This window comes from Uloborus diversus, chromosome 2 (assembly GCF_026930045.1).
Source record: "Uloborus diversus isolate 005 chromosome 2, Udiv.v.3.1, whole genome shotgun sequence".
In the NCBI taxonomy this organism is placed as follows: Eukaryota; Metazoa; Arthropoda; class Arachnida; order Araneae; family Uloboridae; genus Uloborus; species Uloborus diversus.
In genome coordinates, this window is record NC_072732.1 from 191890669 (window position 1) to 191913749 (window position 23081).

General features: G+C 32.2%; 1 protein-coding gene across 1 annotated transcript in view; it reads left to right on the plus strand.

The window, feature by feature from the left end:
- LOC129216736 (targeting protein for Xklp2-like) overlaps window positions 1-23081 on the plus strand; it is a 51551-nt gene that overhangs the window by 990 nt on the left and 27480 nt on the right. Inside the window, exons 2-5 of the mRNA XM_054850953.1 lie at window positions 1186-1222; window positions 2419-2562; window positions 12688-12799; window positions 16122-16263. Of these exons, the coding sequence (XP_054706928.1) occupies window positions 1186-1222; window positions 2419-2562; window positions 12688-12799; window positions 16122-16263 (435 nt within the window). The remainder of the gene's footprint in view (window positions 1-1185; window positions 1223-2418; window positions 2563-12687; window positions 12800-16121; window positions 16264-23081) is intronic.

Sequence of the window (23081 nt, forward strand, 5' to 3'; positions counted from 1 at the left end):
TTTATTTTAAAATTTATTTCCTAAATCATTCTTGATTTTTCTCTGAAATTTGTAAATCTTATGCAGTAGGAAACCTCAACTTCAGAATCCTAAAATCCAAAAGCTCATGCTCAGCAATTGCTCCTTGAAAACACAGTGCTTTAAGTTCAGTTTGATTTTTTATTTAAAGTTTTACCATGTCACTTGTACGTAAATAAGCGTCTTGCTATAATTGTGCATCAATCTTTTAACATCCAATTTCAGTTTTAAAGATAAATCTTTTTTTCTTCTCATAAGTATGCAATAGATAGCCTATTGAAGAAAAATACAAAATTATTTTCAGTAAAAATGTGATTTAGTTATTGTATCAATCAGCACATTGTAAAAAAAAGACTTCTGTAGACTAGACAGAGCTGTATATTATCTCAGACTCTTGTTTTAGCGTATTAAAATATACTTTCATTCAGACTGATCAAAAGATACAAGAAATTTATTGCGGACATTAGAGAAACCAGGAAAAGACTTTACGACAGGAGAGTTTCCACTATTTTTTGAGTCGAAACCGAGAACATTCGGGACTCCGAACATTTTGGTCTTAAGCATTCTGGATTTGAGGTCCCATTCTGTAGTAGTAATAACATTAATCTTAATTTTCAATCCTGCCAGATTTCTAAACTCCAAATTTCCAGTGTTATGCAGACCTAATTTAAGAGATCGGTACTATAATAAAATACTTGCTACTCAATTCGTGATTCACTAAAAATTAGAATTTTTGTAATCATTATTTTTTTATTATTTATTTTTTATCATAAACATTTTGGGGAGGGGGACTAACATAACCTGGAACTTGCAAAATTGGTAGATATATTTCCCATTGCTTAAATAGTTACTGTCCTTTTTTTCCTGTTTATTGCCTTTAAAAAAAGAAAGAAAAAATAGTGCATTTTATTTTTTAATTATCTGTTGCATTTTTTTTTCTCATTTTGATGACATTTTTGAGCTCCATAAATGGTATGTTTTGTTTAAAAACAAAATATTAAATGTAAACTTCATCAACATTCATTTTGACAAGGTTTGATAAGCATAAACCATTTCTTTTATTAGTTAACTTGAAAATTAGCTAAAAAGTGTTCCACACATTATGATAATTTCTCCTCACTATTAGAAATATAGGTATATTAAATGAATTTTTAATTATATTTTCAGATGATCACAGAACTCCTTCCCCTCTGTTGTGTAAACAGTTAAGTATCACATTCATTATTAAACTTCGATTGAATTTATTGAGAAACAACTTGCAAGAAAAAGGTACTTACGTATTAATGCCATTGCAGCAGAAGTTGCGCTAATGTGCCAAACATAGCATCATCCCCATCAGGAACGTTTAGCGAGTAGAAAAGAGCAAGATTTTGCCGCATCTTTTACACTTGCCGCAGTTATCTTTTAGATTCCATGTTGCTTTATTTTGCCACAAGGGAAAACCGCCAAATCTGTAGCTGTGTTGGCGTTACTACGTAATAACCTAGAAAAGTTCTTGTATGTATTGCTTGCAAGATTGAGAGAAGTTCAAACCAAAGAATTCTTTTCAGTGTTTTTTGAAGTAATAATTAGAAACAACTGCTTTAGTAAAAGCTTTTTTCACTTTTTTAATATTTAGGTTTTTTTTCAGTTAGGATAGATTTAACTTAACTGTTTTTTGTTTTTTCATATCTGGTATAATTTGGTCATATTGGGTATAATTTGCGACACTTTATTGTATGAAATTTGTTTGCATTTTTAAGTAAATGTTTATCTTAGTGATAAAAGGTTTACTTCAGGGGTGTAGTATTTTTTGAAAAAAGGTGATGGAGCCGCTTAAAATTACAAACATATGTTAATGCCCAGTGGCAGAAATTATTTTCTGCTGTCTGTAATGCAAATTTGCAAAACTCAAAAATAGTCTTCAAGAAGAAACAAAGTTACATAAATCATAAAATCTCAATCAGCATTGATAAATGCTTTAAAATCGGATACTGAACTTAATAACTACAATTAGGGTTTTGTCCCACAAATATTCGTTCACTAAAATTAGATTGTTCAAAAATTTCAGGGTTTCTTCGCCCTTAACTAATAATCTACAGTGTTTCTCGGGAATCTGGGATGTAAATAGCGGTGTCAAGCTGTTTCTGTTAGCGAGGGTTAATGAAACTAAAAAGTGAGAAGATGTGTGATTTAAACTTTGAAAAAACAGGGAAAAGCCAGTTTACAAAAAAAAAAAAAAAACAATCATTATGACTTTTTTATTTTATAGAAAGGTAAAATTAACTATTAATATCACTAGCAGTTTTTGCTCTGTTCTGTACTAGTAGATAATTCTGTGTGCATACAGTAAAAAACAATAAATATAATTTTTTTAATTTTAAAACTTGTGTTACAATTCTTGTATTATTTCCTTTTTAGAGCACAAAACAGCCCTTTACTATGTCATGCTGAAAACAATAAAAGTTGTGTTGATGAAAATACAGATTATAATTTGATTGGAGATTCATTTCTGAGTGCAGCAGATCACAGTAGTACTACAATTAGAAACAGCACATTAAGGAGGTAACAAATTTTAGGTTTAAAAATATTTTCACAGGTTTATTTTATTTACCATTTATACTGGCGTATTAGTCGATCTCGCATACAAGTCAACCCCTTACTTTCAGGAGGAAAATCTTGAAAAAAATCAAAAACCAGTGTATAAGTTGAGTCCCTACTTTCAGAAAAAATTGGGAACGTTTTGCCACTAATTTTGAGCAAAAACATTGTAGAAAGGAAGAAAGAAATGCAAGGAACATTTTTTTATGTTAAAAAATGTCCGATTTTTATTCTTATGCGCAAAAAGGGCACTTCTGCAGTTGCGGATTTTGTAAATCGGGTTTGATTTTCCTGTTACGATTTTTGTTAGTTATTGCTTTTATTTTGAATAAATATCAATAAGATACTGTGCTGTTGCCATATTATACATTTTTTTAAAAAAAGAGAATTTGCGGTTTTCGGGAAAATTCGTGATTCCCGCACTTTTCACGTAGTTGACCGTTTACTGTAATTATTTAATTACTTAGTCCTTATTTCACCGTTAGACCATGTAAAATTATAGCAGAAAGTGAAAGTATTTACTTTTATTGCATTTGCTTAAAAGGGTTGGACTAAAAGCGGAAAAATTTTCACGTTTTCGAGTGGGTTTTTTTTTCCAAGAATTGTTTGGGAAAAAATTTCGGAAGTTCTGCCTTGCGTGTGAGTCGACCCCCTAACTTTTAACCTCATTTTTTGTATTAAATTTCTCGACTTATACGCAAGTATATAGGTTAATATAATTTTTCTTATCAGTTTTGAAGCAGGGTTGGCAAAAACCCGGGTTCTTTTAAAAAAGCCCATGGACCCAGGGTTTTTTGGGTTTTTTAAATAAAACCCAAAAAAACCCAACTACAGCTGGGTTTTTAAAAAGAAATGTGGGGTTTTTTGTCTATTTTTAGGGAAAATGTGGGGTGCTTGTAGCATATTGTAGCGTAAGTAAATGGCCAAAGCACAAAAATTGTCTTGGGGTAAAAAAAGCTGGAAAACTAGTTAAAATTCAGCATTTTGTGAAGAAAAGTATAAAAGAAGACAAAACCCAAGAATGGTGAAGTTTCAGATTTTTTAGTTTTATGATTACCAACAGTTTGGGCAAAGTTACTTCTCAAGTGATAAATTCTACTGTTCGTTTGTTCGTTTTCAATTACTTTTTTTTTTTTTTTGCATTTTACTTTATTGTATTCATTTTGTTATACAAAACTACTGTAGAACCTCAAGTAGTTTAAATCCCTTTTTACTGAATTCAAGCTTAATCAAGTCATTTCTTTGAATTTTATTTTGCCTGTTTTTCTATTTCTGTGTACAGAGTAAGAAATATTAAACTTTTTGGTAAGATAATGAAAATACTGTACATCCTATTCTGTTTTCTGTCCAATTTTTTGTAAAACCTGTTAATTTCTAAAAAATATACCTTGTTTATTCGAGATTTGTGACATGTTGGTTTGCAGAAGATAATTCACATGAAAGCCTTTTAGCTAGAGTAGTTTTCTCTACAATCTACAAATATTGAGAAAATCAGTCGTGACAAGACTTAGTCAAGATAATTTGAGTTATTTATAGACCAGTTAAAGAAAAAAGTGAAAGATATTTATTTAAAATCTTTGAAGTATTTTTGTAATGCCGTTAAGTGTTAAGAAATACTATTCAAGTTCAAAATTCATTTTTTATTTCCTTTGTCTGTGGTGAAGAACAAATAAAAAGTAAGTTTAAATTGTGAAAGTATATAAATTAATTATTTTTTTTAAAAAACTTCTCAGAAAATTAAAAAAAACATAAAAGTGGGCTAAATAATGGGTTTTTTCAAAAAAAAAAAAAACCCATTGGGTCCAATCTGGCCAACCCTGTTTTGAAGAGTTAATTATTAATAGAATGTTGAAATTTAGTAGCATTGTTTTAAATGTTTCACAAGCAACTTTGTTATACTTCTATGTTCTAAGTATAATGTAATGTAATTTATTTCTTATTTATTTTCATCAGGGCCAGATTAAGACATGGGCACAGGCCCAGGGCATCAACATTTGGGGGGGGGGGGGGCACCAAACCTGTAGGTAAAATTTTGGTTTTAGATTCATTCCATATCGCACTATAGCAAGATATAAATATTAAATCCAAAAAAAAAATTCCCTTTAACAATTTTATCGCTTTCTCAAATCCCCAAACCACTCCAAGTTTGTTCTATATTTACAACACTATTAAAGTTATTATCATAGATAGTTATATCATAGATAATTACCTTAGTTATATCATAGATAATTTTGATATTAATGGCTTACTGTAACGGCCAAAGTTTAACGACATTTAACATTATCATGTTTAGTTATCGTAATACTATGTCATTTATAATTTTTATAATGCATTTGCATATATTTTGCTATATAGGATACCACCAAATTTAATACAGATATGGTAATATGCTAGTAGCAAGACATTTTATTTGCCTCTCTAATATAAAATAAGCTCAGGGGAGGGGGGGAATTAAATTTCATGCCCAGTGTCTTCAAGAATCTTAATCGGGCCCTGGTTTTCATGTTAAATATTATTACTGAATGGTTTCTAGTTAATATACACAAAATTTTAATCTAAATATAAATTTTTACTATGTTTTATTACAAGGTACAATTGCACAAAGCTTTAAAGACAAGATTTGTTGTAATAAGAACTGTAGAAAGAACATTCACATCATAGGGAGCTCATAAGGGGAAAGACTGCCCCCTCACTTTCAAAAGTAAAGGGGCCTTGCCCCCTCACTTTTCAGAGTAAAATATAACGATTGATTGTGAAACAGTTTTTTTACTCAGTAGATTGATTTGTTTCCTAAAATAAAGAAATTATAAATAAATGGACTTTTCTCATATTATTTCTTAAGAATAGAACTTCGAATTGGAAAAGGGAGTCTACAGCGGCCATCCGTTACAAATTTTGATGCCGAAATTCCATTTTTTAGTTAGATTCAAATTTGAGATAAATTTTATTTTTAAGAAGTAAATGGAAAAAAAAATCTGGTTTTGTTGAGAAATTCAGTTTAGCTTTGTTTTTAGTGTGTGAGAAGAAGATATTAAAAGTAATCAGTCAGTGCACCTATTGACGTGTAATTAACCAATTAATTAAGAAATAAAATACCTAAAAACTTCATAGCTAATATAATTACAGTAAAATCCCTCTAATACGGACACTATCGGGATAAATTTTTTTGTCCGCAGTAGAGAGGTGTCCGCAGAACAGGGGTTTAATAATGTTATTTGCATTGGAACTGGGGAATTAAAAATTGTCCGCATAAGGGGGTGTCCGTTAGGAGGGGTTTCACTGTACTATCTTTTTTTTAAATTAAAAAATAAAAATCTTAATGTAAAAATTCAAGAGAAAATGATCTATGATACCTTATCATGTGTCGATAGGTTTTATGACGGTGTATAACATATATTTAATGCTCAAAAGTAGAGACGTACCGAGTAGCACTTTGGCCGAGTACCGAGTACTCGGCCTTTCACTACTCGGCCGAGTACCGAGTTACCGAGTACTTGGCCTTTCACGACTCGGCCGAGTTACCAAGTACCAATTATGTTTTAACAAGAACCACCGACACACATGTGATAAATTTTGAACTTATTGGAATAGTGGTATAGACCTCCTTGTCCATATAATAGTTTTTAAAACTAAATTCCTGGTGAAATTTAATTACGCATTATATAAACAATTTTGTTTGTCAAAAATTTTACCAAAAAATGATTTTTAAAATTAAAAATAAATAAATAAAAGGTATGATTAATCAAGTTGGAATTAAAACAAATTACAGTAAAATCCCTCTAATGCGGATACTAACAGGACAATTTTTTTTGTCCGCAATAGAGAGGTGTCTGCAGGACAGGGGTTTAATAATGTTATTTGTATTGGAATTGAGGAATTAAAAATTGTCCGCATAAGAGGGGTGTCCGTTAGGAGGGGTTTCACTGTATACCAATCAATTATAGTTCTAGTCCGCCAAACATAAATTTTTTTTTAAAGCAGATAAAACAAATGTGCAAGAAGACTGCAGACACATGTTTCCGCCCCCCCCCCTTACAAGGAATGTCTTTTTCAGTGCATAACATGTGAGCTAGAGAAGGTAAAGACATTCAACAAAAAAATCCAACTTTTGTCGGATGCCTTTAAATCCACGAGCTCCCATTTTGTGCATAGAAAAAGGAATTCCTTGTAACTTCCAAAACACGTATCTGCAGTGTTCCTACACTGTGCTTTTAACATTGTTTTATTTCCTTTAATTTTTTAAGCAAAGGTATTTTTATATTTTTTATAACTAATTTTTGTTTGTATCAAATATCCATTTTTAATATAAAAATTCCATATTTTCTATACTTGCCTTTTTTTGCATAATTTTTAATAAACAAGTTTAATAAACTTTGGGGACATTAAAAGAAAGATTTATACCATTGAAGCATTACAAACTTCATTATTCTCAAAATTTAAATTTGACTTATAAATTTTAATTGTAAATTATTGCAGAATATAATGCTTGCTTTTTTTTTAATATAAATTTTGGTATCTGTCTTGGACAATATTCAATTTTTTGCAACTACTCGGTATTGGCCGAGTATCTGATCAGAATTTGGCCGAGTGCCGAGTACTCGGCAAATTGGCCGAGTATGCCGAGTACCGAGTAATTACCGAGTACTCGGTACGTCTCTACTCAAAAGTTTACTTTTCATGTTAAAAATTACATTGGCTCTTTTTTTTATACATAATGGGGCATTTAACATAAAATGAAAATGATTATTTTTTTGAAAAAAAATTCTGTTCTGTTTCATTCAAATAATCATGTTTTTAATTCTGTCCCGCCTTCTCTCCCTCAGTTCTTATATTATCAAAATTAAAAAACAAATTATGGTTCAATGTTTCTGATTATGAGCTCAAAAATAATTTCAAGAAAAGATCATTACCCTTATCAACTTAATATAAATAAATAAAAAAGCAAATTGAGAACCAGAAACTGGTATTGGATTGTAAACTACTAACCAGGCTGGTCTTATTCATGCAATCTGCATGCATATCTGCCAGACAGCCTGGTTATTCCACCCAGAGGCTGCTGGTTTGACCTTGTTATGAACTCATCAGTTTGGAACAGTCAATAACCATGCTGGAGGCAAATATCCTCTTATTGGTGCTCAACAGACTGGCAGTTAAATTAAATTAAAAAACCCATCGAGAAACACCAGCAATGGTGTTCTTGGTTATTAAGGAGTAAGTTACTGCCTTAAGCCAGAGTTAAGGCAGAACTAGTTAAACCTCTTGCTAAATCGCCCCTCGAAAAGCCACCACAGTCGGAATTCGCCAAGAAAGATCATTTAAAAAAAGTTGTGTATGGAAATGTAATACAAATTCTCTCATTAAATTGCCACCCCTCTGTCCAGTACTGAACAACACCGCAGTCTCTGGATGAGATAACTGGGCTGTTGGTAGATTGCATGTAGCACTCTTTCGAGATTTTTTTTATGAAAGCTGCTGAAGGATTTCATAAACATATATTAATAAACATATTATATATACATTTACAGTAGAGTACCAATTATTCGGGAAGCTCGGGACCATCGCGATCCCGGATAACTGAATTTCCCGGTTTTCTGGATCGTTAAAAAACGCCGGTTATAGACTGTTTATAAAAATTAAATGACAATAATAATTAGATATTCACTTCAAAATAAAAAGAAAATTCTATATGTAAAGGCGTATTAACTTAGAAATATCAAAAGAAAAACATTTATCAATCTTAAAATTTATTCATAAGGCATACATTTTCTTTATTTTAAATTCAAAATTCACCAATAAAAATTATTTTTTAAACATTTCATTGAGTTTTAATTGGCGATAGTAGGGTTTACGCTCAAGAAACAATTGCTGAATTTTGCGCACCGCCATTACGTGAGATTCATCGATGAAAGACTTCTGCTCCATGCCTGCTATGAGTTCTTTCGTTAATTCAATGCAACGTTCGTTAGATATCATAGGAACGACATCTTCAGACTCACTCGTCTCGTCTTCGTCGCTATCTTGTTCCATGTCATTCGGATGTAGCACCATCTGAATTATTTCGGAATCGGTCATTTCATTGATAATAGGAATATCCAACGTCAAAGCATTCTTCGATGTCCGTTTCTGAGAACAGATCCCGCTCTAGCCACTTCCGAGAGTATTCGCAAAGGTCATTTTGGAGCTCTTTCTCCTTTTTTCCCTTTAATCCATCACTTGTCAGCTCGTTGGAGTCATCCTCAAAAAAAAAGGGACGTCGGCATTAGATTATGCCAAGCATGAATAAAAGTGTCACGCAAGACATAATCCCATGCTTTCGCGGACAACCAGATCGCTTCCTTAACATTGAAAGTTTTCTGAAACTCCTGGACGGATTTCCCTTCATTTGCTGCATCGATAAGCTTCTTTAGAAATTCCACTTTGTAGCGGCACTTTAAACTTCGCAAAACCCCTTGATCGAGGGGCTGTATTAATGATGTGCAGTTGGGGGGGGGGAGATATTCAACGTTAATGTTGTTTGCGTTAAGGAGAGCAGCAGGCGGGTGTGCGGTGCAGTTGTCTAGAAACAGCACAATTTTAGTCATCAGCTAAGCCCACCGATTTGCAATGTGCACGGGCCCTAGGTACAAACTCCTTCAGAAACCATTCCGTGAATAATTCCTGCGTAACCCAGGCCTTCTTATTCGCTTTGTAAGTTACCGGCAAGACCTTAATGCCTTTTAATGCCCGTGGATTCTTGCTTTTCCCGATTACTGTAAGTTTCAGTTTACAGGTACCCGATGCATTTGCGCAAGCTAGCAACGTTAGACTGTCCTTAGCGACCATGAAACCGCCTGGGTGATTTTCTTTTGATGTAACGTATGTAGTTTGAGGAAGATATTTAAAATACAATCCTGTCTCGTCAGCATTAAATGTTTGGTCCAAAGTCAAATTTTCAATTTGCACTAAATTCAACACTTTTTCCACGTAACTCTCCGCAGCTTCCATATCTGCTGAAGCTTTTTCTCCACAAAGTTTTGTCAATCGAATGCCGTGCCTCTGTTTGAAACAGGTGAACCATCCGACACTGTACTCACAGTTCTTCTCAATTTCTAGCTCATTATGGAAATTATTTGCTTGAGCCATGATAATTTGCCTTGTTAACGGAAATTTTTCAGATCTTCTTTGCTTAATCCACTCCATTAGAACTTTGTCTACATCAGCATTCTTTGCTTGATGTAATGTCTTGCGATCGTTCATAGCATCTTCGCGTTCACAACTTGAATAGAACTTGAGTAATTTCGTTTTTTGACTTTCTTTTCTTAGATCGTAAATGGTTGATGTCCCTATTTTATATTGTTCGCTGAGAGTTTTAACGGAATAGCCTTCATCCAATTTTTTTAGAACTTCAACCTACGTTTTTATGCTCAAACTAACACGTTTTCTTTTTTTTTACACTACAATCCGACATTTTCCCTCAAAATTGGAATAAATTTGTTCGCAATCCTCTCCAGTCGATTCAACAAGTGACCACGCTTTTTTTTCTTCAAGAGAACTAATTCTAGCTCAAGTAATAGTCAGGATACTCTCAAAAAATGGACTGCTCTAAAAAGGGTGAAGAGCATTGGACTATGAATAGAAAGTTGATGACTCCCTTTCACTTTGGGTTGCTTCTGTAACCTCATCTATCCTATTTTCGTGAATGGAATCAAGCCGTTCCTTGTGAAAGAACCTTTCTTTTAAAGCTGGTCAAGCAATAGATAATGCGATGGGACCACCAACCGCGTGTTTCGCGATTGTACAATGCATGGTATGAAAGGAATGGGGAAGGGGGCAATCATGCGCGTAAAGTGAAGAGGTGGGGCTATTCATTCTTTCGAGGAATTAAAAGGCACATGTATGTCCAGCCAGCAAGTCACCTGTTTCACAAAAATGGTTTCGGTTTAAACAGCACCTTGGCCCAAAAAATACGAACTTTATTGAAAATTCGCGAAAAATTCGTAATTTTGAAAATAACGGGAATATTGAGCAAAATTTTCCCGGTTTTCTGGTTTCCCGGTTTTCTGGTTCCCGGATAAGAGGTACTGTACTGTAATTGAAAGTAACTTGCCTTTGTGTTGTAATTGTCAATTTAGCAGTGCATCCTGTACAGAGCCTGATCATTCTGATATTAGACATGGGGCACAATTCTATTTCAGGGCCCCCTTAGGGCCTGACAAAGGTTTTTGAGAACGCTGGGCATGAAATTCATTTTGTGCTCCACCCCTCTTATTCCTGCTTATTCTATGTAATGAAGCTATAAAATATTTCGATACTTGCGTATTAGCACAGCCATGCTAAATTTGGTGGTACCTCATATCAAAATATAGTACTATATATTTAAAAAGTAGAAGTGATATAGTATACAAAAATTATTGAAGATGTAGTTGCACTTTGCCCGTTGCAGTAAACCGTAAATATTCAAGTTAACTATGATATAACTTTTAATAGTAAATACAGACTAAACTTGGAGTGGTTTTAGGATTTGCACAGAGATCAAGTTTTTAAGGGGAATTTTTATCAACAAATAAGAGATTTTTTTCCTTGTCTTAGCATTTGCAAAAATATCAATGACATTATTATACTCTAGATTCTGAGGAAAATTATTATTTATTTTGAATTAGCATGATAAATAAAGGAGATTTCGGGCCCCTCTGAAATCTAAGAGGAGGGGCCTGTGCCCCGCATTCCCCTGCGGTAATCAGGCTCTGATCCTGTATGCTTTGAAGGACCATCCCCAGGAACTCTTCTGTCTGTCTTATGCACACAGCGATAGCTGATTTTGCATTTATTAAATCTCCCTTATTTCGGATATGTTGTTGCAACACGCCAAGTACTTTTTGTATCTTCACTGTAATGCTGTAACCAGTCCTGTGTATAAAATTGAAGCATATTTAAGTTAAATCTGTATAAGCCATTCAAAAGAGAAATTAATTCAATTTCTATTAATACAATCTAAAAAATCTTTAACCTAAAAAGGCCCAGCATAGCAATTAAGTAAAGAACATGTAAGTACTGGTGAAAAAATAACAAAACTTAAAGAGCAAACTAAACAGAATAGTAATTTTAAAAAATGCTGCAAAACATGGGTAAATAAAACTAAGGGGGAATATGTTCCCCTCTCCCCCCCAAAAGGAAGCGATCACACCTCCATCACAAAAAAAAAAAAAAAAAAATAATAAATAATAATTGGCATATATATATATATACCTCTCTCTCTCTCTCTCTATATATATATATATATATACATATATATATGTGGGGGGGGGTGTTTTTTGCAAAATAAATAAATAGACTACAAAGCCTATTGGAGTACTTTTGTAAAAGAGCTGTTCTGACTTACATTTTCACACTATATATATGTGTACTCCCCCCCCCCCCCAAATACTGCATATAATGTTATCTAATTGATATAGTTGTAGCAATTAGACCGTTGATTAATTATTAATTACAACGTTAAACCTATAGGCACATGGATTGTCACATTTTTTTTTAAATTCCAATAATTTAAATCGACTGTTCTGTCCCTTTAATAACATTTTTTTTTCGGGATTATCCGCAATTAAATTAAGAAAAAAAAATAAAACTTACATTTGCAGCATTTTTATCAGTGATTTCTTTTACTCTGAAAGTTAAATTTTCATATTGATTGTTTGTAATATTAATATTTGAATAAGTAAAGCCGGATGGTAAGCTATCCATGGTTAAAACTTCAAAAGACATAAGACATTTTTGAAGAGAGCGCAAAAAAAAAAAAAAAAAAAATGATGGAAAAGTAGTGGCTCCATCTATCTGGCACAGAAGACACCAAGCCGCCTTACATAACATAGCGTGGCTTACAGAATTACGGCTTGGGAACGGTCGATATGTGCCTCCCCCTAACCTCCTCACCTCTTTTGAACCCCCCCCCCCTTTTTAGGTGCACCAGTCGCCTATGATTCATATCATAAATTGTCATAGACCAAATTGGACAAATCACAGCTCACTATTCGGCCAGGACTGAAGCTTTTTTTTCTATAATAAGTTGATTCATTTTGCATTTAAAGTTTATTTAATTTTAATTTTTATATTTAGTCCTTTGAGAGAGTTGGACAATTCAGTAGATTCCTTGGAGTATTCAGTAGAAGACTTTACTGTAAACAAGATTCAGCACTTTGTAACATCAACTGATATCAAACAATACAAAGTAAGCATTAGTATTGCTCAGACCTACTTTGATAAGTGATTTTTTTTCTTATTTTGACTTTTTCTTTATCTACAAATTTTCTGTGTCTTGGGTACATGTTTATGATCAAGCTTGTAGTATGATAATGTAAAAATGCTGTAGGGATTGTTTTGAAATTGGTTCTTTTTAGAGTCTGTTGATTTAAATCAGCTAAAATTACAATTTAAATCAAAGGAAATTTTTTTTGAAATCATTGATTTAAATCAATTGATTTCCAGTGGTTGCGGAGTTGAATACAGAAGTAATTGGTGGAAAACTGGAAATTGTTTAATCTACTCCATATGGGTCTGGAATGACCATACTAAGTTTTCCCACTTCTATTAAGTGAGCTTTAGCCGTTACGGTCAAATAAGTGACAAAAAACACCTGTTTTTTCAATAATATAACAATATCTCAGAAATCAGGCTTCCAGTGGCCATACATATCAGCAGATTACTTGTAGAAATTAAAATTTTGAACAAAATAAGTATCTACAATATACAGTCAATTCGCGATAACTCGAATCTAAAGGGACCGACGAAAAACTTCGACTTATCGAAAGTTCGACATACCGCTAGTTTCGATTTTCGACATTTGAATATTAAAAACCATTGAATATTTTGAGTAAATATGTACATATAACAGACAAAATTACAAAACTTAAAAGTTTTTATGCACAGTTTAATCGAAAATATTGAGGGGAAAAATTCAAAAGCATGGTTTTGATTTCGCTACTGCTGGAACCAGTTGAATAGAGCTCATTCTACTTCAGGAAAGGTTCACATCTGCATTCGTTTCAAATTTGGATTCATGGATTCTACCGCTTTAGAAGTTCCTCTGTTTCTTTTAATATCATTGACAGAGTACTTGCTTAGCCATCTTTAATACTAAAGGAAACTCACTCTGTCTCTCAGGAGCTTATCAGCAACTGATCGAACTAAAGAATGAAGGGGAACGCATCTTAACTTAGGCCAGCCTTTGAATAAAGGTGTAATCAGTTGACTTGAGAACTTGACAGCTTAAAAGCAAATTCGTTGTCCAGTAGCATGTCAAAGTGTGAACAGTTACAGTACAACAAAAGAAAACAAGCTAACTCATTTCCGCACGCGTAACTCCTTTATCGCACATTGGCTCATCTTGCTTTAGAGGTCTATTGTGCAGGAATTGCAAGTGAAGGTGAATTAATTTTTATCTCATAGTCATTTGATTCTTTCTTCCTTTTTTTTTTCATACATTCTTTCGATATAAATTTCGAGTTATCTTTGAAAAAACTTCGAGTTAAAGGAAGTTAACTTCCAGATATATTGAGAATAATTAGCAGAGAATCGAAGGCAAAGGGATCAGGACTTGATAAAAACTTCGAGTTATAATAATATTCGAGTTATCAGACTTCGAATTATTGCAAATTGACTGTATATCTTTGTTAAATACTAATCAAATGCTTCAAGCCAGAGCGTACCTTTCCCACTCCTACCGGAGTACCAGCCCTCCCCGAGACCCCCTGGAATAGAACGCCGTACTAAAACACGTGGAGGTACTTTCTTACTATATGCTATGAAAAAGGATCCTATCTTCAAGCAAAAATACTGATAGGTTAGTTTCAAGTAGAACTATCCAGAGAAAATGAATGATTTTGACCAACATAATTTGAATTAGAAAATCAGTATTATGTTCAAAGTAAAAAACTTTTCCTATTCACTTTTCTTGAAGTAAATCTAGTTTTTGTCATTTTTAATTTACACAATTTGAAGAAAACTTAAGTAATAATATTAAATGTTTTGCTGGTAGAAATGGTACTATATAACTCAATCAGTGGTTACAAAGAAAGAAAACTATTTGGGGAAAATATGACTGATTTGTGTGATTTGGGATAAATTATTTATGGAAGATGCCGTGATTGAAGTCAAAGAATTTGGAATTCAAAAATTTGTTGAAAGCAGCCATAAAATATTGTGTAAAATTTATGTTTCCTATCACCATCCCACGCACTGTTAAACTTTCACATTTTTTCAAATGTTTTGGCCATGCTCAGCATATTATTTTAGGTGACCCATGTGTATATTATATATTGTTTATAACTTTTTATGCCTGATGTCTTTCTCTATTATTCCCTTTGTACTTTAAGTTATCATAATAATTCTTAACTATTTTTTTAAATAGTAATTTTTGCAAATTCTTTAGTTTATGGTTTATTTGTCTGAGTTTTTAAAGCTTTTCAGCTATGTTTTGAAAACTACTTAAAGTTGCTGCATATATTAACTTTTTGTCTTTGTTTTAATATTTGCTATTTTACTTTGTTAATAGGAAAATAATAACTTTTTTTGAAGTCCAGATGATTGCCATTTGTACTTTAAATTCTTGTTGTAATAATACATTTTTTAAAATACTAATCTATTGTTTTTAATGCAATTTTGTAATATTTTATGTTGATTTCCTGAACCGCATCTCATATAATACCATGTTTCACAGCAAAATATTTATTATTATAGACGAAATATTTAAATTGTTTGAAGTAAAAAATTGATTTACTTCAAGAAGCAAACTAGAAAACTTTTTACCTTTAACTAAAAACTAATTTTCTAATTCAAATTATGTCATTCAAAATCAGTTATTTTCTCTAGATAATTCTACTTGAAATGTGAAGCTAAAACCTTTTGTTTTAAGCTATAAATTTGAAAATTTTTCAGGGGGTCCCCCGACCCCTTATTCTCTATCCCCACCCATCATAAATTGAACACTATACTCAGTATTAGGTTCTTATTGTCAATACTTAGACGTAGTCGAGACTTCCTCTTATACCAAAAAACTGAACCCCATTATATTTCCTTGTGTTTGAGATACATTTGAAGTAATTAAGGGGCCATCAATTTCATGCACACCCTTACTTTTTTGACCTCTCGACTGCCAGCACATTTGCGTTTAGGGTAAGTTATTAAAAAACGTTCATAGTTTTTATTTGTCTTTCATTTAATAGCCCATTAACAAAAATGTAACTGTTTCTGAAAATTGTACGAATTTCATGTTTACATAGAGTATTAAAACTTTTTTTTTTCTTTTTGCATTGGTAGGGGGGAGGGGAGGTGACACCGCAAATTATTGCCCTAGGTGTCACCCATGCTAGGTACACCATTGTTTACGCATGTCTTAAAATATTAGAGGATTAATGCGTTATTTAAAAAGTAATCAATATTTCTGTTGAAACTTTCGAAAAGTTAAAAGTAATAATTATTGTTTAGAGTTTTATTAAAAGCTTACATATAGCATTATAGTAATCAAATTAAACTTACCTTATTTACCCATACAGCCACAAAATTTTACTCAAGTTCAAGAATTTCATTTAACTGAAGCAATTCAGAAGGAGAAGAAGGATTATGTTTCTTTAGCAGAAAAAGTAGCTGCATTCCACACAAAAACTCCAGCGAGATTTCATACAGTTGGACCTAAACGTATGTATGACTTAATAATTTTACTGAAAAATTGTTTCTCTATTGTATGTTAAACTTGAGATCTGAAACGCTGTTACAACTATCCTCAGACTCCAATCATGTATTCACGAAAGCAAAAGGTGCACTTTTTTCATTAATTTATGTGCAGACTTCGAAGATAACCAATGTTAATTGACTATTATCAAGTGACACACTTATCAGCAGGAAATTTATCTACACAACTGTAAATGTATTCACGCACAAGTGCGCCATTTGGCAAAAATATTGGCAAACAGAAGATTCCCCAAAATTTCGACAGAAAAAAAAATTTCTCTCGATTCTACTACTGTGTCGAAGATTCTTGAAAATTCTACAAATATACACCATATTCGAGTCGCTGCCCACTGCGAGAAATGCTGGTTGTAGAATGAAAATTTAGAATCTTAAACTGTCTTCAACGTAAATTAAGCTGCATATTTTAAATATAAGTGTTTTCAGAATAAAAGTGTACTTTGTCTTTCCATTGAAGTTTTCCAAAGAAAAAAAATCACCATTAAAAGTTATTAAAATTGCTTTTCAGCTAAGATTTTTTAATTTTGACTTAGGCATTTAAAATTTGGCTAATTGCTGGCTAGCAAATTAAATCTCTAGCGCAGGCCCTTCATCTCTCATGTAAATCAAGACTCTGTTGTACCTAAAACAAAATATAGGGGTAGAAATTTAAAAAAAAATAAATAACTGGTTCAATTCTACAAATTTTCACTGATCCGTACACACTTTTAGTAGCCCATTTTCCATCCTGGCTTTAAATATTGAAAGATTATATAAAAAAGACAAAAATATGTAAAACAAAATTAATGTGATAAATGGAGTCAGTTGAAAACTACAGGCATCTTTCTGTTTACCAAGACTGGTGAAAGAGTTCTGCCAACCAAATCTTATCTGTGTTTTTGGATGAAGGAAAAAGGGTGACCAAAACAATATGTAATAATGCTGTAGAAATTTCTTAATTTATCTCTCTTGCAAAGAAAACCTTAACAGTGTTGCCACGCACCTGGAAAACATGAAATCCTGGAATTGTCAGGGAAAATGAAAATCAGCTAAAATGGTCAGGGAATATCACAAATTGTTGAAATTTCTGGAAATGTAATGGAATTTTTTTCCAATTTTTCCGTCTGATGGGTGAAACTGCTGCTCCATTCGGGCTAAGATGCTGCAGTACAGTAAATGTCGCATTCCCCCGGACATGCGAATTTTCCTAACATAGTAGAGAAAGAAAATTCAAGCTCATTTTTGAAGACTAAATCTGATAAGGCTACAAAGATTTAAAAAAAACAAAAAGAAATAGCCTTCATTCTGTATTTTTTTTTTCTGTATTTTAAGTCTCAAAAGTTGTGCATTTATAAAAACTTTTTTTGAAAACATGCCAACATTGAAACTGGCTTTGCCGCAAATTGCTTAGTAAATTTGAAATTTCAGTCATTTTTCAAAAAAAAAAGTACCAATTTGAAATCCCTGATATTTTAAAGCATTTGTAATCAATGTAATTTAATTTTTAGTTTATCTTAACTTACAATATTTGATTACAATTATTGATAATTTTTTAAGCATTATTTGATTGATAAAAGAGGTTTATTTACATTTTTAAAAAATGTTGTGTTGGTATTTAGTAACGCAAGTTGACTTTCATTGACCTGGAGTTTTTTCGAAAAGCAACTGGAAAACCTGGAATTGTCAGGGAATTTCATTCCTGATCCAGGGTTTGAAATAGAACGCGGGATTGCGCGAAACGCGCACAAAATCGGTAAATCCCGCGCAATCCAAAGGTCCGTGTGGGATTCCTCCCTCTCTCGTAAATTCTTAAACTTGATATCGAACCCCATACCGGGAAAGCGGAGAAGATAAAAAAAATTTCAAAATTCATTTTCATTTTGGAAAGATGGAAAAAATTTAATAAAGCGTCCATCAATTCAAAGCAATTCTGATGGGCTATAATTCCCCAGCATAAAGCAAGAAAGAGCATAGCCCAAGTTTTGCAAAGAATAATGATAATTCAAAGCTATTAAATTAGCAAAGTGTAATACGCGATTGGAGTAGTCGAACTATTAAATAGAAATTTATCTTCTGCTGCATGAAGAATCTTATATTAAGTGACGAAAAGTCATTCTTTAAAATATCAACGATTTATTAAACAATTAACAATTGTAAAAGATAAAATGAGAAAATAATAAAGTAACTTGAAGAATCAATAACTCAAAGCCATACGCAGAATTAAAGTATAATCATGAACTTTGTAGACCTATTATATCTATTTACTAATTCTATTAAGTATTACCGAATATTCCATTGAAGAGGTTTTCATGATCTCTATTCATAGATCTCTAATACTAACATTTCAATAATGCATCACGAACACTAAGTTTGGCGAGTTCTAGTAGAATCTATTAGATCACATCTAACTACCGATCAGAAAACTAACTTCCTATTAATCCATTCCAAAAACTGTGAATGGCTATCTCGATGGCTGAAAGGCCAAGAGCCAAAAACCCCAACTGCAAACTGCAAGTTGGCAAACTAAAACATCTATCGTAGATGCGAGAAGTGAAAAAGAGAAAGAGTCATATCGCACGAGCATATAAATACTGCATTCCCAATTAGCATAACGCGTCATCTCAAGTTCGACACGTGCGGAAAAGACGTGTGCAAAAAGCTTCTAGAATGCCTGAGAACAAGTGACGTCATCTGACCTTCAAGTCGCCGGGAAGCGAAAACAGATTCACTCATTGTTTACGTTTTCATCCGAAGTTGAAGTACGCGGGAAGAATCGCTTGTCAAAGCAAAAAGGATATTACAACGCGAACAACGCTAACATGCATAGTAAGTTTACAATTAAATAGCTTTAGTTTGTAAATGATGAGATACATATAATTAAATAATAACATTGTACTTAGGATAAACTTAGTGTTTATCAATGTCCCCCCATCTCATTATCTTACAAATTCAATATAAATTCAATAAATTAAAAATAAATTCATATGGCTTCAAGCTTTACATATAAATTCTTTTACAACAATATTAGTAGAAATTAAAACACGAAAAGTATTTTTCATTGGGAATAAATACAGTAACCCATCGAACTTCAAATTTTCACAAGAATTGTAGAAAAAAAAATTTTCTTCATCATCCATCATTGATTGAAAAATTGAGTAGACAGTCCTGTGAAATGTCCTAAGAAAATACAGTCCTTCCATAGATACACACTCAATCTGAAAATAGTTACAACATACAGGGTTCGTACGGGTCATGGAAATCCTGGAAAGTCATGGAAAAAAAATAACGAAATTTCAGACCCGGAAAAGTCATGGAAAATTGAAATTTTCATTGAAAGTCATGGAAATTTATTTAAAGTCATGGAAAAATTTCCTGGACAAAGAGAAAAAAAAAGTAGCTAAAGGAGCATTAGAAATTTTGAGTGATTTAACAGTATAGCACAAAAAAGCTATTAAAAGTGGAAAATCAGGGGTCAATCCAGGATTTTTTTCTCGCTACCTATATTTGTGAAAGTATTCGGAACTCCAGCGCTCGAATACGCTACCTTGCGGTGATTTACAAAACTGCAAATAAAACTAAAACTTTGCCACGTTGCATTCCATGTGTGTCTGTTGACGTAAACACAGGCAGTTTGTTCTGAGTATTTATTAACGCAATCGATGTGTCTTAGTTTGCTTTCAGCTACAGAAATTAATTCGTCCCTTAGTAGTATTCTCGAGCTCCTCAAAATAATGTTAGTTTTCATTATTTCCTTAATAATAGGTGAAAGCGAAAATTCTGGATTAACAAACTTGGATAACGTTATACAAGGTAAAAAATTTTATTGTTTTGTATGAATTTGTAAGAATATGGGAGTTTTTTTAATCTTAAATTAATTAAACTTACCATACTTTAAAGCAGCATTTAGTTGGAATGGACAGTATGCAAAATATTTTCTTGAATATATTATCGTAGAACAAAATGAATAACCGAGAAAGAATTTACTTTATTCCTTTTATTCTCAGCTGAAAGGTTTCGCCAAATTTGTTTAGGGTTATAGTTTTGGTATTGTGCGAGCAAAGTAGCCTTGGCGAGATTTCGCGTTTTTAGTTAAACCATTTTTAATTTTTATCATGAGTGGAATAAAATAATAGTAAGATTACAGAATTCGATAAGTGAAAGGAAATAATGGTCAATCAACTGAAAAGAAAACTACCACCATATATCCGTGAGAATTTTGTTGATGATTTGCATAACATGACACAATTAAATCGTAGTTCAGAAATTAGAAAAACCGAAACAGAAAATTTTGAAATGAACCGATTCGGGAATTCGAGAGAAATAACTCGGCTACAAATGGAAAACAATGAGCGCTAGCCAAGCAAGGCAAAAAAAGTATCATCTTCTTTCGATAACAATTTGTAATGTCATATTGAATTTTCTAGCATTAATTGTTATTCTTGTCAGGCCACAATTATTATTTAGTTTTATCAAGAATTGATAAATATCGAATTCAACATCGTGGAAATAGCTGCTTAGAACTACGAACTACGTAGTTTGCATTAATCTTTGACGTTTAGTAATGCTTCTTGAATTCTCATTTCTTTCTACGTGGGCCAGAATATCCACAAGACTTTGAAAATTAATTTAAAAAGAATAAAGCGAAAAAATGATACGTACGAACAAAAATCACAACACTTTTAGCATTTTCTTCGTTACCATGTGCGTTTGTTTTAGTTTTCAAGTCCGCCATTAGACAGTGACTTCAGTGCCCCCTATAGTTCGTTGGAGTTGCGAATTGCATCATTCTATTTTTGGGAAAGTTTTTTTTTTTTTATCAGCATTGTTTTTTTTTTTTGGAAATTTTAGAGGCATCCTAATTTTTGTAAAAGAGAAGTAGAACAAGGGAAATTTTAGTTCGAAAAGTAAATGTCATCTAGTATTATTTTTAACAGATTTCGTTTTTGGGGAGGGGGGGGGGAGGAGCTAAAAACCTAAGAAGTACGAAAAATATCATCGTAATTTCAGCTTAATGGGCTATGCACTGTGTACAAAATAGGAAATTATATGAAAAACGGTTTCCCAAAACAGATGTTGAAAGATTGCAATAATATTGCATAAAAATTAGTTAAAATACTACAAAAAGTTTTCTATTTAAGCGATTGTTCATATAAACCTGCTTAGAATTTTATTTTATGAGTACATTTTGTTTTAAACAGAGAAACAAATTTTATATTTTAAAATGCGAATTTTTGTGAAGCCACTGATTTTATAATTTGTTTTTTGTGAAAGTACCGATTTCAAAACAAGATTTTTGTGAAGGTACCGAAAAACGGTAGCAAAATCAGCCTGTATTGGGCCCTGAAAATTGAACGATCCAAAAATAAAATCTGAATTTTGAAATCTCATTGCATCTACTTCTGTCGCAGCCCCTTGCCATTTTTTGCGATGTGATTTTCCTGCCTGGACATCACTTATTTTGAATTTTCTGTTATTTTCAACACTTCTTATGTTTCATATTCTGTAGTAGCAAATTTTCATGTTCTTAGTTTTGCCACGCCCACTCAAAAAAAAAAAAAGCAGTTCAATTGTATGCAAGTTCGATTCTATCACTCGTAAGGACTTTATTATTATATTTATTAGAGTTTATCTTATTTTGTTAAATGTTTTAGAAAATAAAGATCTTACGTCAGGCGATAGAATACAGAAAAAGAGGCATTCTAATGCTCAAAACCAGTAGTGCTCAATATACGGCACGCAAAACTAATCCATGCGACCCACTGCTATGTTCAATGTCGGGAATTAAACGTGTTCCTGAATTTCTGAACCTATTAATTTATATAGATTTGAAAGTATGCAAATTTGAAAACAAAACAAATATACTTTTGAATCAGAAGATTGATTCATTACTGAATGGGTTTTTTAAAAAAGATCTGGTTTAGAAACTTAAAGAACTAAACTATGTGGCTTTACTTCAAAGAACCAAAATACTGTCAAGTTACGTGGATGATTAAAGGCACTGTTGATACCAAAAGGTAACTTTTGAAGGAAATTTATTGAAACTTAGTGATGACTCAATCAACCTTGTCCCATTCAATATCATTCTATCTGTTTAAAAAAAATATCAGACATTTTAGCATCATCATATTCGCTTCACTGCATTTTTGATTTACTTAAATTTATATGATGAAGACAAATAAGAATAGTTTAGTTTTTTAAGTGTGCACTTATATTTTTTAAATTACGAGTAAGTGCTTCAATGAGGCTGTGGCATTCATATAGAAGTTTTGCTAATGCTCATTTCCAAATATTGCCAAGTTTGAGATTAAATAGTGCTATTCTGTTCGTGTAACAAGGTCATAAAAATTTTCATTGAAGTCATGAAAAAGTCTTGGAAAAGTCATGGAATTTTTTCATCCAAATAAAGTATGAACCCTGAACATACAACAAGTAACTGTTCAAATCAGCACAAGATGTATAAGCACTTATAAATTTTTAGTTGTATAAACACATTGAAAGAAAAAAAAATTATGTTTTGACTTCTTAAATACGTGAAAACAATGCGTTAAGTTATACATTTATGATTTGTAAAAAAAAATTTCAATAAATTTAGACAATTCAATGCGAGTCATTGGTTTTGTAAATATGTCCGATAAATTATCTTTACTTCTGACATATTTAATGTTAAAAACATCTTTATATATTAAATCTCTAATGAAAAACAATTTAACATCGATGTGTTTACTTCTGTGATTTTCAACTGATGATTTTACAAATTGAATAGCAGCTTGATTATCAACAAATAGCAA